The sequence below is a fragment of the Dreissena polymorpha genome, chromosome 3 (genome assembly GCF_020536995.1).
Source record: "Dreissena polymorpha isolate Duluth1 chromosome 3, UMN_Dpol_1.0, whole genome shotgun sequence".
Taxonomy (NCBI): Eukaryota; Metazoa; Mollusca; class Bivalvia; order Myida; family Dreissenidae; genus Dreissena; species Dreissena polymorpha.
The window spans coordinates 103,952,800-103,969,188 of record NC_068357.1 but is presented as its reverse complement, the minus strand read 5'-3'; the positions used below and the strand labels follow the sequence as shown (position 1 = coordinate 103,969,188).

Here is a 16,389-nt window from a genome sequence, read left to right as displayed (position 1 = left end):
AAACACACTTGAGATATCAAAAGAACAAGTTTCATGAAGATTGAACTAAAATGAGGGACATGGGCAAAAAGGGAGCTCATCCAAAGGAACTTTACTATTCAGAGCTTGAGTTCAGAAAAGTAAAAGTACTTTATGAAACATAAATATTTAATGTTTAGGCACATTTTTATCAATGAACTTGGTAGATATATTATTAGAACAAATGTTTCGACCAAGTTTCATGAAGATTTGACATGCAATGTTACCTTTAGAGTATTAACAAGCCTTTTCTTTCATTGACTTTGATACATATTTATTTACCTAACATGACCCAGTTTCAAACAAGACTGAGATATCATTATGACAAATGTTCTGACCAAGTTTCATGAAGATTGAATAAAAATGTGACTCCTAGCGTGTAAACAAGACTTCATCGTAACCAAATAAGGTAAACTTCCCAGCCCCATGGTTGCCATGTTTTTCAACCAACCGGAATCATCTTTTAACTCAGCCCAGGTATTGTTCTGACTAATGAAGAATGTACTAAATTGTGACATCAAGAGTGTTCACAAGGTTTAATATTCATAAAGCAAGTTATGGCTCTTATTCAGTACACTTTTCGTTGTAAAGATCTGTCTGTTTTGGAGGTTCCAATATGAAACATGCTGAAGTAGTTAGGATCTTCCATAGACAACATTTGAGTGACATATGAATTCCAGTATACCACCCATCAAACCCTTTTGTGTAAATTGTGTGGGGTATAATAATACTAAGCAACATTTCTTTTAACATAGAAAAATCAATATCAACAGAAAACATGTTAAACATGACAACAGTATTATCAAGGGAAATAAATCATGACTACAGTTATAATCTCAGCAAAACATCTGAATGACAATTGTATGCATCATGACTACAGTTATAATCTCAGCAAAACATCTGAATGACAATTGTATGCATCATGACTACAGTTATAATCTCAGCAAAACATCTGAATGACAATTGTATGCATCATGACTACAGTTATAATCTCAGCAAAACATCTGAATGACAATTGTATGCATCATGACTACAGTTATAATCTCAGCAAAACATCTGAATGACAATTGTATGCATCATGACTACAGTTATAATCTCAGCCAAGTGTCTGAATGACAATTGTATGCATCATGACTACAGTTTTAATCTCAGCCAAGAGCCGGATTGACAATTGTATGCATCATGTCTACAGTTATAATCTCAGCCAAGAGCCTGAATGACAATTGTATGCATTATGACTACAGTTTTAATCGAGGCAAATTGTCTGAATGACAATTGTATGCATCATGACTACAGTTATAATCTCAGACAAAAGCCTGAATGACAATTGTATGCATCATGACTACAGTTTTAATCTCAGCCAAGAGCCTGATTGACAATTGTATGCATCATGCCTACAGTTATAATCTCAGCAAATCGTCTGAATGACAATTGTATGCGTCATGACTACAGTTAAAATATCAGCCAAGAGTCTGAATGACAATTGTATGCATCATGACTACAGTTATCATCTCAGCAAATCGTCTGAGTGACAATTGTATGCATCATGACTACAGTTATAATCTCAGCCAAGAGCCTGATTGACAATTGTATGCATCATGACTACAATTAAAATGACTACAATTAAAATATCAGCCAAGAGTCTGAATGACAATTGTATGCATCATGCCTACAGTTAAAATATCAGGCAAGAGCGTGAATGTCAATTGTATGAATCATGACTACAGTTTTAATATCAGCCAAGAGTCTGAATGACAATTGTATGCATCATGCCTACAGTTATAATATCAGCCAAGAGCCTGATTGACAAGTGTATGCATCATGACTACAGTTATAATATCAGCCAAGAGCCTGAATGACAATTGTATGCATCATGCCTACAGTTATAATATCAGCCAAGAGCCTGATTGACAATTGTATGCATCATGACTACAGTTATAATATCAGCCAAGAGTCTGAATGACAATTGTAAGAACCATGACTACAATTATAATCTCAGCCTAGAGCATTATTGACATTTTGTATGCATACCTTAAAACTTAGCAAATAAATGTTGATTATGATTTACATTTCCGCTAAAGAATATTTTATTCCACTGCATTAGGCTGAACATTAGTAAACACAAAAATAACTTAATTGTACAGTTAATTCTTAAAACTATTTTGTCAACCAGACCAAACAATTTCTTAACAAATAAATATTACAAGTCATTTGATTACAATCAAAATGATATTTTCTTGCCTTTTTTGTTTCCCTCTTCAACTACTCCTCGCGTACTGGCCAATCATCTGTCAGTGATCTCTATATATATGACAATTGTATGCATCATGACTACAGTTATATCAGCCAAGAGTCTGAATGACAATTGTAAGAACCATGACTACAGTTGTAATCTCAGCCTAGAGACTGATTGACAATTGTATGCATTATGACTACAGTTAAAAGATCAGCCAAGAACCTGATTGACAAGTGTATGCATCATGACTACAGTTATAATCTCAGCCTTGAGTCTGATTGACATTTTGTATGCATACCTTAAAACTTAACAAATAAATGTTGATTATGATTAACATTTCGGCTAAAGAATATTTTATTCCACTGCATTAGGCTGCACATGAGTCAACACAAAAATAACTTAATTGTACAGTTAATTCTTAAAACTATTTTGTCAACCAGACCAAACAATTTCTTAACAAATAAATATTACAAGTCATTTGATTACAATCAAAATGATATTTTCTATGGAATTATGCCTTTTTTGTTTCCTTCTTCAACTACTCCTCGGGTACTGGCCAATCATCTGTCAGTATTCTCTTCAGTCCTGCAAATAGAACTCAGATCATTTATTATATGGTAGACATAGTACATATTATTAAAACCATACCTTACAGAATTTGAACACTTTTTCTACAAGACTACTATATAATGTTTTATGTCATATATAAAGTACTAGGCAGTGCAATACAGTTTTTTTCAATTTCCAACAATTTCTATTCAACAATAAAGACAAAATGGCCTAAGATTTAATTTAGAGTTATTGATTAAAAAGATTTTTCAAAACTATTTGGCCTATAAATTGCACTCAAAGGCTAAGCAATTAAAGATCCAACAGACAAAATTTGATTGATATTCATAAAGTGATATTCATAGAGTTCAAATATTATGTTAGATATCAAATATATCACCTGGATCTTTCAGTGTCCGAGAAGATTTGTAAACATTTCAATTTTAAAATCTATTTTGGACTAAGTTTTCAACAAGGATAAAAATCCTAGTTATTTGATTGAGGTAAGGTTGGCAACAGTGCGGTGTAAAAACAGGTGGTTAACAATAACCAACTTAAGATTGCATTATTTAACCTGTACAAAATTTTGGGGCGGAATGGGACGGAAATGAGGCAGAATTGGGATGGAAACTATTGTTTCCGGGCGGACTAGAGGCGGAAATTGATTTCCGCCCCCAAAAGACCATGTCTCTTGAATTTTTTCCAGGCGGAACTCATTAGCAATTCCGGGCGGAAATAAGACTCGGGCGGAATTTCATACTTAAACATTTGTCTAAGGTGGATTTTCTGACTAAGAAAATTAACTCGGGCGGAATTTCATACTTATACATTTCTCTGGGGCACGATGTTGGACTTAGATAAAGAATTTCAAAATGGGACTTAAAGATAATTAATAAACAGAGTTCTGATTTCAGTTTCTAAATGGGTATTGTAGGAAACATTTGCTATACACAAGGAAAACAACATTTATATTCAATTCATACAATAGTTAACCCATGCAAAAAAGGCTGAAATGAGCTTGAAATGACACAAATTTAAGGCTGGAATGACTGAAAAAATAGGACTAATCCACAAATTCAGCTGCAAGTTTTCACTCCTCAAAATATGGAGGAAAATAATTAACTTAGATATACTGTTTTGGATGAAATTTATATATATCTTGGCTCAGGTTTATTTATATAAGACCTTATAATTAAATCACTTTGTTATGATAATTTTACCTAACAACATTTAAAGTACATGCAAATCTACTAATATGTATTTAAATATCTCTGATTTAAGGGGACTGAGTAAATTTGATTAAGGGATGTATGATGCAAGTTGAAAATTGTTGTGAAATGCAGTAAATATATCCCTGTTTATCAGTAATGTTTTGTTTTATGGTGTCAATTTGGTGGCTGTTATCTTTGTTTTCCCCCAGTTGTAAACAAAGAATGCATGGGCAATATGATCCATACAGCCTGATAAGACAGGCACTGCTTCATTTTTTGTGAGTCAGAATTTTGAAAATAAGAGCGGGTGTTTGCAAGAACTGTTATTAGCTTGAACATTTGAAATGCAGTTTCAAAGCAATGATTGGACTTTCTTAATTTGAAGTTTTAATAATATGATGAATTAATCTTACTTTGATGTACATTCTGAAATAATTAAGTAAAATGTGGAAGTCAACATTCAGTGTGTAAAAAAGGCTGAAAAGAGTAATTCAGTGATAATATGATGGAACTTTTTAAGTGCTCTGAACTACTTAACAGGTTTGTTTCTATATTTACTTTGTATTGTTTTCTTATATTGTTGTGTTTATAATAGTTATATTGTTTAACAGTAATATCTGTTTTGGCGGGTGGTTTTAACCTATAACATTTAAAAAGAATGCTCAAGCTAGTTATCTTTGCAGTTAATTTCACGTTATATAAAAAACATAACGCAGTCAAAGGTGTTTATATCTTATTGAATGTTTTTTGCCATATCGAGATTTTTGTCAGTTGTGAAATAGAAACCTAGTGTTTAATAGCTCCATCAGAGGTCCAGATAAAGTTTTTGTATTCCTTAAATTTAATTAGTGAATGTTTTACTGAACCAACAAGCATAATTGTTGATTTTTAAGTATATAGTTTTAAGCCACTAATTCACTACAGTCAATGTATTGTGTTTATTAAAGCAGTGAATGAGTTAATTGTTCGATCAATGAAGTATGTAGTCATTTGCAAAAAAGGTTTTTCTTATGACTGACTGTATCTGGATAAAGATTGAAAGGTGCATGTTGTTTTTGTGATTTTAAAAGTCTTTTTTAGCTTTTGTAACCTCTGTTAGTACGTAGATCAATCAGCAACTTAAGGAGCTATGTATATATCGGAGTTAAGCTCATAATCCCCCCCCCTCGGAATCATTCACATATTCTCCTGTCATTTCCGCCCGGAAATAAATTCTGCCCGGAAATTTCCATCCCAGTCTAATTTCGGCCCGGAAATAAAATATTTTCCGCCTCATTAGCATATTCCGCCCCGTGTCAGCATGCAAAAATAATTTCTGCCCGGAAATATTTTCCGCCTCATTAGCATATTTCGCCCCAAATTCCGCCCCATTTCCACCCTGTTTCCGCCTGGAAAACATTCTTTCTTGTAACCACTATATTCCGGGCGGAATCAACAATTTTCCAGGCGGAACTGTAAATAAAATTCCGTCTCAATGCCGGGCGGAACATTTCGTACAGGTGAACTTATCTTGATGTAATATCAAGCTTGTAATGAGATTTTGCTTGTCATTGTATTTTGGGCCTCTCAGGTCAAGGTCACATTTGCTAAAAAAAGAAAAAGTTTCCACTCAATAACATGAGTTTGGATTGAGAAATTGTTCTTTAATTTGGGTATTGGTGGTTTACATTTATATGTAGGTTGAGATTGAATTTGTGCCATTTGGGCAAAGAACAGGATCATGGTTACTGATAATACAAAAACATGTGTTTCCTGTGAATAACTTTAATTCACATTGACCAATCTTGAAGAAACTCAGTATTTAAAGCAAGCTCTCATGAAGACTTAGATTAGGATGCATATTGGGTGTATCGGGTAAAGGTCAAGGTCTTTGTTAGTAAAAATAGAAAATGTTTCCTTTGAATGACTTGAGTTTGTATTGAGTAATTACCTTGAAATGTTACATTAGTTACATATATTGTAGGTTTTGTATATGCATGGCTCAGGTTCATTTAGGACAAGTCAAATTAAGATGAAGGTAACTGTTCCTAAAAATTAAAATATCTGCTACATTTATATTTAGCTTATAATTCCATTAGAGACCAGTTTGGGAAAGATAAAGGTGCCTGTTTCAACTGTGTATAAAATCAATAGATTTTTCCGTTCAACGGCTTCAATTTCTATGGGGTATTAATGTTAATTGTGTGGGCTGCTAGCTACATGCAGAATATGCTTGCTAATACACAGTTATTTAAAATTTATAACTAAATCCTTGAAAACCTAGTTTTCTGATGTTAGTTCATGAACTTCTATTTTTAAGATCCAATTTCAAAAATCTGAACTAAGCAATAATGAATTGTTCATCATTTAAAGATGTGAACTATCAATGAATAAGAGTTTTGTCTCAGACAAAACAGCAGTTCCCTGATGGTTTAGTTTAAACCTATTTATTTTAGCTCAAATGCATAGAAAGCCTAAGGCTTATTTTAAACGCTCTCAAGTCTGTTTCCTGGGACGAGAACTAGTACTTGGTGTCTCTGGGGGAGATATACAGAATGCTTACTGAGTTTCATCAACTTAGCCTTTGTAAAGTGTGCATATTCACCATATTGCTCTATCCACATACTGAGTTTAATCAACCTAGATTACATACAGTGTGCATATTCACCATAATTATGGTTCTGTCCACATACCGGTACTGAGTTTAATCAATCTAGCTTACGTACAGTGTGCATATTCACCATATGGTCCTATCCACATACTGAGTTTCACCAACTGAGCTTTGGTACAGTGAGCATATTCACTATTATAGGGTTCAATCCACATATTGAGTTTCATCAACTTAGCTTATAAGGTACAGTGAGCATATTCATGGTTCTAGCAACATAATTTTCAAAAACAGTCGATTTTGAATTTTGTTAAGTTCTTTCTTGGCTCGTACATGACATATCCTTTTTATTGTACAAATAGATTCCACTTAGAATGTCTTTTAAGAAAAAGTATGGTTATGGGGGTCTCAATGTGCAAAATGTTGCATTTATTTTGGCTTAAAGATGTCGCTTTTACATTAAATTATATAGGGAAACTATTTAGTATATTATGACCTAATCGCAAACCAGGCCCCGTCAGAAAGAAGCTGTATCTACATAAAATCACCATTTTTTAGGCGGGGTATTATGCGTTTTGGAAAGTTTCACAGAATAATTGTGTTTGTTTCATGAATTTAAGGAGTATTGTGAGTTTTTAAGAACATATGCTTTTTCAAAGGAAAATAAAAAAAATCGTACAAAAACTTGACTTGAGCATCTTAAATCGCAATAATTTGTGCTGAAAGAACTCATAAACATGTTTTAATAGTTGTTTACTTTTTTTTAGAGATAGCTCATAACAATATTCCAGTATTTTGACTGATAGTTATTATTTAGGGTAGTCTTTTTACTCCTGAATGCCCTTTATAAATCAAAACTCTGACCTCGAAATCCAGATGGCTTACCAGACATTATTATAAAATGCATTTTTAAGCATTTCTACGTAAAAGATCGATCTGAAATTTGTCACCCACATTGAAAATAGGTTTATAATTATCAAGAAGTGCTTATTTTATGCAATGTTCATAGTAATCATTGTCTTATAGTTTACAGAATACTAAATAATAATTTCATGTAAGGCTGTACTCTCTACAAAAATATCATAGTTGACTCGAAGGCATGTTTTACTATTGTTCTGGTTTTATCTTTTGGAGATAGTGGTAGGGCATGAATAGGTGTTCACTACCAAAGCCCTGAAATATGATTAACATATAGACTATAGAAAAACATTTCACTGAAAAAGGCTACATTCCAATAGAAAACGGCTGGAAAAGAAAGTTGCAAAAACAGCCAATTTGACTTTTGTCAAGTTCTTTCTTGGTTTGTACATGACATATCTGTTTTATTGCACAAATCGATTCCGATTAGAATGGCTTTTAAGAAAAGGTATTGTTATGGGGGTCTCTATGTGCTTTTACATTGAATTATATAGGGAATTTAGTATATTTTGAACTTTATCCACATACTTATCACCATATGGCTTAAACCACATACTGAGTTTTATCAACTTAGCTTAGGTAAAGTGTTCATATTCACCATATGGTTCTATCCACATACTGTACAGTGTGCATATTCACCATATGGCTTAAACCACATACTGAGTTTGATCAACGTAGAATAGGTAAAAGCAAGCATATTCACCATATGGTTCTATCCAAATATTCATACTGAGTTTCATTAACTTATGAACAGTTATTTGTTTTGCTTTTTAATATTTAAATGGCTGTGCCTTTTTAATTGAGGAAATGGCATGATAAACAAAGAAATTTGAAAAAATGAAAATTAACAAAAATGATTAAAATACTATTGTACAATCCAAATGTTTATATAAACAAGAGGGCCAAGATGGCCCTAGTGCGCTCACCTTTTTAACAAGGCCTTGTTCATTGCTTGGTTGAAAATTCAGTACTCTAGAGAATATTAGATTGGTTCTCTTCTGTTTACTTTTGCAGTGTGAGCATATGATTCATTCTTATTGAGTACTATCCATTTGAATAGGTTTTTTGCAATGCAAACATTTGCAAGAAATGCTAGTTCTACAAGTGTTTACAAGGTTTTTGTAAGATTAGGACCTCATGACCAAGATTTTGACATGACCCAATGTCAAACATTGCTTTGATATCATTAAGAAAAACATCCTGGTCAAGTATCATCATCATTGGACCAAAACTATGGCCTCTAGTGTGTTTACAAGGTTTTTGTAAGACACCCATGACCTAGATTTTGTCCGCACATTACCAAACGTCAAACCTGACCTAGGTATTGTCCAGACATACATCCTGGTCAAGTTTCATCATTATTGAACCAAAACTCTGGCGTTTTTGTAAGATTTGACCTGCGCATATGGTGACCTACATTTTGACCCCTTATGACAAAACATCAAACTTTGCTAACAAAAATAAATATTATGACCAGGTTTCATAAAATCTGAAAAAAATTGTCACCTCTAGAGTGTTTACAAGGATTTTGTATACTGTGAAACCATTATTATTCGTCCGACATTAATTTTCGTCTTTTTCGTCCTTCGACCGATGGACGAATTCAAGATCCTAACGAACAATCATGTCCCATATTTGAAACAAATAAGACTGAATTACCGTAGGCATGAGGCATTTAAATCCAGCGTAATCCACGCATATACACAGGGCTCAAAATTTACACTCACACACTCGTAAAATGCGAGTAAAAAAAGATTGCAAGGTAAGTTATAAGCCACTAGTATTTTTTGCAAGTAAAGAAATAGTGGGAAAAAAAGAGTAATATTGCTAAATGCGTTCGACGGCGTGAACGCTAAACCGTAGGTCAATTTTTTGAACGTCCGAATACCCATATGCGGAAGCGCGCACCTTGTTTGCAGACTGGTATACTTATTGTACAGATACCCGGATGGTATTGATACAAAGAACATGAAACAGTCAACTATTCACACTCAAGTTAAATCCGGTTTTGACACAAAGGGGGGTTCATTATACAGTGTACTGACACTGACATTTCCTGTAAAACGCGAATGCAATAAGGCTGTATCGAATGCTTCGACTTCGTTTAGGTATAATAGTGTTGATTAGCGCTAATTGTTAACAACTTTATTACCCATTGTGTGTATTGTGTTTTTCAGGGGTGTTGCAGATTAAACAAACCAACAAGCTGCGAATCCGGATTAAAGACAATACTATTAAACACAATTAAAATATGACGATGTGTGATCAACACCTGACTGAAATATATTCTGCGCTTTTATTACAAATTAATAAACAACATATTGATTTGTGTTTGGTTGTTTGGTTTTAACTGCATCTACTATTTTTGTACATATACATAAAAACCAGTACCTCTGTTTTTTTTATAACAAAAACATTTTTTTTTAGATTTAATACTGTTGTTTATCAATAAATGCAGCGTTCCATTCAGAAAAAAAAAAATTTGCTTACGCTAATTATAACCCATAATGTTCGCACCTTCTCTAATTGGCGCCGATAAAGGCAAGATTGTTATCAGTTTGACCGTGATTGTAATGGAAAAAGACTAATTGGCAATTGGCTTCGTTGTTTAAAACACTCATTAACGGTTATTCAGTCGCACTTATCCGCTAATCATAACAAAGAACGTGTCAATGACATAACATAATAAGGGACAGTTACTATCACCTGAAATAACAGACTTGTTAATTGGCATATGCCAAACAAGGCCCACCTCCTGCAAGTGACTACCAAGTGTCACCCCTCTTTCCCCAGCACGATTTTTTCGCAACCGCGTATTACATGTATTACAAACATTACAAACAAATCGGACGCTTTTTTTTTCAAAACCAGAAATGGACGAATTTAAGTGCTGACGAAATAGTCATTTTTTTAAAAAGGACGAAATTTCGTGCTGACGAAAATAAATGGTTTCACAGTAATATAATGAAAATTTTGACAATCTAAGGGCAATAATTCTGGCATTTATTATGTGATTTTGCTCATTATCAAACATGACTGAGATCTTGTGGCCATATAGCTTCTCAGCAACTTTGATAAAGAATGGGTGAGAAATGTGAATGCTAGTGTTTACAAACCAAATGTGGATGGACGGACGGACGACAGACAAAGAACAATCCTAAAACCTCACCTGAGCAATCAGGTGAGCTAAAAAGTGTGTTTTTTTTCACCGATCTGAGCAATTTTCCAACTTTTCCGAGATATCAATAAAACCAATGTCTTGACTAAGTTTCACGATGGTTAGGCCAAAAATGTGTTTACAAGGTTTCTCTACAGTCATATAAGGAAAACTGCCCCTGGCAGCCATGTTTTTCAACGGTCCAGAACCATTTTCAAACTAAACTCTCGTATCTGGGCAAAAAATGTTCTGACCAAATTTCATGAAAATTGGTCCGAAAATGTGACTTCTGGAGTTTTCACATGTTTTAAATGTGACTTCTTGACTGTTCACAAGCCTTTTTTACTATATAAATATAAGGAAAACTGCCCCGTCCCACTGGCAGCCATGTTTTTCAATGGACCGGAACCATTTTTGAACTTAACTCACATATCTAGGAAACTAATGTTCTGACCAAATTTCATGAAGATTGGACCAAAAATTTGACTTCTACAGTGTTCACATGTTTTCACTATATACATATAAGAGAACACTGCCACACCCCCTGGTGGCCATGTTTTTTCACCGATCTGAATCATTTTCAAACTCGTCCGAGATATCAATAAAACCAATGTTTTGACAAAGTTTCATGATGATTGGGCAAAAATTGTGACTTCAATAGTGTTCACAAGGTTTCTCTATAGCCAAATAAGGAAAACTGCACCGCCCACTGGCGGCCTTGTTTTTCAACGGACCGGAACCACTTTTGAACTCAACCAACATATAATTAAGACAAACATTTTGACAAAGTTACATGAAGATAGAGCATGAAATGTGACTTCTACAGTGTTTACAAGTTTTTTTTTTTTTTTTTACCTATTGAACAAGTTTTTACCCAGCATGACCCAGTTTTGAACTCGATTGAGGAATCATTGGGACAAATCTTCTGACCAAGTTTCATGAAGATTGGACAAGAAATGTGGCCTCTAGAGGGTTTACAAGGTTTCTCTATAGCAAAATAAGGAAAACTGCACCGCGCACTGGTGGTCTTGTTTTTCAAAGGACCGGAACCAATTTAGAACTCAACCAGCATATCATTAAGACAAACATTTTGACAAACTTACATGAAGATTGAACATGAAATGTGACTCCTACTGTGTCTACATGGTTTTCCTTTTTTTTTGACCTAGTGACCTAGTTTTGACCCAGCATGTCCCAGTTTCAAACTCGATCGAGGTATCATTGGGACAAATCTTCTGACCAAGTTTCATGAAGATGGGACAAAAAGTGTGGCCTACGAGTGTTTACAATCAAATGTGGACGGACGACGGACGGACAGACGGATGGATGGACAGAGGACAGACAAAGACCGATCACAAAAGCTCACCTGAGCAATCAGGCGAGCTAAAATAATTTAACTGCAATATTACCTCATAAAATATTAATTAAATTTCTACTTAAAATCGACTTAATTATTCTATTTAATAAAAATAATCTTTTCATGCATGTTCAGCTTGAAATAATTTGAAACAAGATGCGTTTGTGAAACACAATGTCCCCCTATATGACACTTGACCTTGAAGGATGACCTTGATCTTGACCCTTCACCACTCAAAATGTGCAGCTCCATGAGATACACATGCATTTCAAATATAAAATTGCTAGCTTCAATATTGCAGAAGTGACATTACATGAGCAATTTTGACCCATATATTTGACCTTGAAGGATGACCTTGACCTTTCACCACTCAAAATGTGCAGCTCCATGAGATACAAATGCATGCCAAATATCAAGTTGCTATCTTCAATATTGCAAAAGTATTTATAAAATAAGCGATTTGGGCCACATATATTTGACCTCTGACCTTGAAGGATGACCTTGACCTTTCACCACTCAAATTGTGCAGCTCCATGAGATACACATGCATGCCAAATATCAAGTTGCTATCTTCAATATTTCAAAAAATTCATAAAATAAGCGATTTGAGCCACATATATTTGACCTCTGACCTTGAAGGATGACCTTGACCTTTCACCACTCAAAATGTGCAGTTCCATGAGATACACATGCATGCCAAATATCAAGTTGCTATCTTCAATATTGCAAAAGTATTCATAAAATTAGCGATTTTAGCCAAAAATATTTGACCTCTGACCTTGAAGGATGACCTTGACCTTTCACCACTCAAAATGTGCAGCTCCATGAGATACACATGCATGCCAAATATCAAGTTGCTATATTCAATATAGCAAAAGTTATTGCAAAATGTTAAAGTTGGCGCAAACCAACCAACCAACCAACAGACCAACCAACCAACAGACCAACCAACACACAGGGCAAAAACAATATGTCCCCCACTACTATAGTGGGGGACATAAAAAATATAAGAATAACTTTATCCTTATTTATGAATCTAAAATGGTAAGAGATTATTTTGATTACCGATATTAATTAATATTTATTACCACAAAATTCAACATATATTTATATCTAGATCTGTTATAACATGATTTTTTTCTTTCTGTTTGCCTGTACGAAATTTTGGGGCGGAAATGGGCGTACTAGAGGCGGAAATTGATTTCCGCCCCAAAAAGGCCATGTCTCTTGATTTTTTTCCAGGCGGAACTCATTAGCAATTCCGGGCGGAAATAAGACTCGGGCGGAATTTCATACTTAAACATTTGTCTGGGGCGGATTTTCTGACAAAGAAAATTAACTCGTCGGAATATCATACTTATACATTTCTCTGGGGCACAATGTTGGACTGAAAACTATTGATAAAGAATTTCAAAATGGGACTTTAAGATAATTAATAAACAGAGTTCTGATTTCAGTTTCTAAATGGTTATTGTAGAAAACATTTGCTATACACAAGGAAAACAACATTTATATTCAATTCATACAATAGTTAACTCATGCAAAATAGGCTGAAATGAGCTTGAAATGACACAAATTTAAGGCTGGAATGACTGAAAAAATAGTACTAATCCACAAATTCAGCTGCAAGTTTTCACTCCTCAAAATTTGGAAGAAAATAATTAACTTAGATATACTATTCTGGATGATATTTATATATATTTTGGCTCAGGCTTATTTTTATAAGACCTTATAATTAAATCACTTTGTTATGATAATTTACCTTACAACATTTAAAGTACATGTAAATCTACTATGTATTTAAAATATCTTTGAATTACTTAGGGTCTTAGAGTAAATTTGATTAAGGGATGTATGATGCAAGTTGAAAATTGTTGTGAAATGCAGTAAATTTATCCCTGTTTATCAGTAGTGTTTTATTTTACCATGTCAATTTGGTGGCTGTATTCCCCCAGTTGTAAACAAAGAATGCATGGGTAATATGATGCCACAGCCTGATAAGGACAGACACTGTTTCATTGTGAGTCAGAATTTTGAAAATAAGAGCGGGTGTTTGCAAGACCAGTGTTACTGGTTTGAAAATTTGAAATGCAGTTTCAAAGCAATGATTGGACTTTTTTAATTTGAAGTTTTAGTAATATGATGAATAAATCTTACTTTGATGAACATTCTGACATAATTAAGTAAAATGTGGAAGTCAACATTCAGTGTGTAAAAAAGGCTGAAAAGAGCAATTCAGTAAGTTATGATGGAACTTTTTAAAATGCACTGAACTATACTAAACAGGTTTGTTTCTATATTTACTTTGTATTGTTTTCTTATAGTGCTGTGTTTATTAAAGATATATTGTTTAACAGTAATATCTGTTTTGGCGCGTGGTTTAAACCTATAACATTTAAAACAAGGGCTGTTTGTAAAACATGCATGCCCCCCATATGGGCTGTCCATTGTAGTGGCAGCCATTGTGTGAGCACGATTTTTGTCACTGTGACCTTGACCTTTGACCTAGTGACCTGAAAATCAATAGGGGTCATCTGCGAGTCACGATCAATGTACCTATGAAGTGTCATGATCCTAGGCAAAAGCGTTCTTGAGTTATCATCCGAAAATCATTTTACTATTTCAGGTCACCGTGACCTTGACCTTTGACCTTGTGACCTCAAAATCAATAGGGGGTCATCTGCGAGTCATGATCAATCTACCTATGAAGTTTCATGATCCTAGGCAAAAGCGTTCTTGAGTTAATATCCGAAAACCATTTTACTATTTCAGGTCACCGTGACCTTGACCTTTGACCTAGTGACCTCAAAAACAATAGGGGTCATCTGCAAGTCATGATCAATCTACCTATGAAGTTTCATGATCCTAGGCGTATGCGTTCTTGAGTTATCATCCGGAAACCATTTTACTATTTCGGGTCACCGTGACCTTGACCTTTGACCTAGTGACCTCAAAATTGATAGGGGTCATCTGCGAGTCATGATCAATCTACCCATGAAGTTTCATGATCCTAGGTGTATGCGTTCTTGAGTTATCATCCGGAAACCATTTTACTATTTCGGGTCACCGTGACCTTGACCTTTGACCTAGTGACCTCAAAATTAATAGGGGTCATCTGCGAGTCATGATCAATCTACCCATGAAGTTTCATGATCCTAGGCGTATGCGTTCTTGAGTTATCATCCGGAAACCATTTTACTATTTCGGGTCACCGTGACCTTGACCTTTGACCTAGTGACCTCAAAATCAATTGGGGTCATCTGCGAGTCATGATCAATCTACCCATGAAGTTTCATGATCCTAAGCGTATGCGTTCTTGAGTTATCATCCGAAAACCAATTTACTATTTCGGGTCACCGTGACCTTGACCTTTGACCTAGTGACCTCAAAATCAATAGGGGTCATCTGCGAGTCATGATCAATCTACCTATGAAGTTTCATGATCCTAGGTGTATGCGTTCTTGAGTTATCATACGACAACCACCTGGTGGACGGACCGACCGACCGACCGACCTACCGACCGACCGACCGACCGACATGAGCAAAGCAATATACCCCCTCTTCTTCGAAGGGGGGCATAATGAATGCTCAAGCTAGTTATCTTTGCTGTTTATTTCACATTATATAAAAAACATAATGCAGTCAAAGGTGTCTATATCTTATTGAATGTTTTTTGCCATATCGAGATTTTTGTCATTTGTGAAATAGAAACCTAGTGTTTTAGCTCCATCAGTCTCAGGTCCAGATAAAGTTTTTGTATTCCTTAAATTTAATTAGTGAATGTTTTAGTGAACCAACAAGCATAATTGTTGATTTTTAAGTATATAGTTTTAAGCCACTATTTCACTACAGTCAATGTATTGCATTTATTAAAGCAGTGAATGAGTTAATTGCTCGATCAATGAAGTATGTTGTGTCATCTGCAAAAAAGGTTTGTTTTATGACTGACTGAATCTGAATAAAGATTGAAAGGTGCATGTTGTTTTTGTGATTTTTAAAAAGTTTTTTTTAGCTTTTGTGACCTCTTAATGTCCGTCAATCCATCAGCAGCTTAAGGAGCTATGTATATACCGGAGTAGTTCATAATACCCCCCCCCCCCCCTCGGAATCATTCACATATTCTCCTGTCATTTCCGTCCAGAAATAATTCCGCCCGAAAACTTCCATCCCAGTCTAATTTCTGCTCGGAAATATTTTCTGCCTCATTAGCATATTCCGCCCCAAATTCCGCCCCGTGTCAGCATGCAAAAATTATTTCCGCCTCATTAGCATATTTTGCCCCAAAGTTTTTCCGCCTGGAAAACATTATTTCTTGTAACCACTATATTACGGGTGGAATCAACAATTTTCCAGGTG

General features: G+C 34.7%; 2 protein-coding genes across 11 annotated transcripts in view; both read right to left on the bottom strand.

The window, feature by feature from the left end:
• Positions 1-799: 799 nt before the first annotated feature.
• The window catches only part of LOC127872912 (speedy protein 1-B-like), a 59,344-nt gene continuing 43,754 nt past the window's right edge, over positions 800-16,389 (bottom strand). The window contains exons 6-7 of one of the 3 annotated variants that reach the window (XR_008045826.1): positions 2,477-2,839; positions 800-1,386 (exon numbers count right to left, since the gene is read on the bottom strand). Coding sequence is in view for 2 of the 3 variants with exons in the window: in XM_052416436.1 (XP_052272396.1) it covers positions 2,793-2,839 (47 nt within the window). In the remaining variant the exon portion in view is untranslated. Of the gene's footprint in view, positions 2,840-16,389 lie in introns of all 3 variants that reach the window. The other 2 variants (XM_052416436.1, XM_052416435.1) reach the window with 2 other exon arrangements.
• Positions 14,876-16,389, bottom strand: part of LOC127872901 (uncharacterized) — a 146,225-nt gene continuing 144,711 nt past the window's right edge. For 5 of the 8 annotated variants that reach the window (XM_052416401.1, XM_052416407.1, XM_052416405.1 and 2 more), the window contains one exon: positions 14,876-15,272. The gene's annotated coding sequence lies outside the window, so the exon portion shown is untranslated. The remainder of the gene's footprint in view (positions 15,273-16,389) is intronic. The other 3 variants (XM_052416402.1, XM_052416408.1, XM_052416404.1) reach the window with 3 other exon arrangements.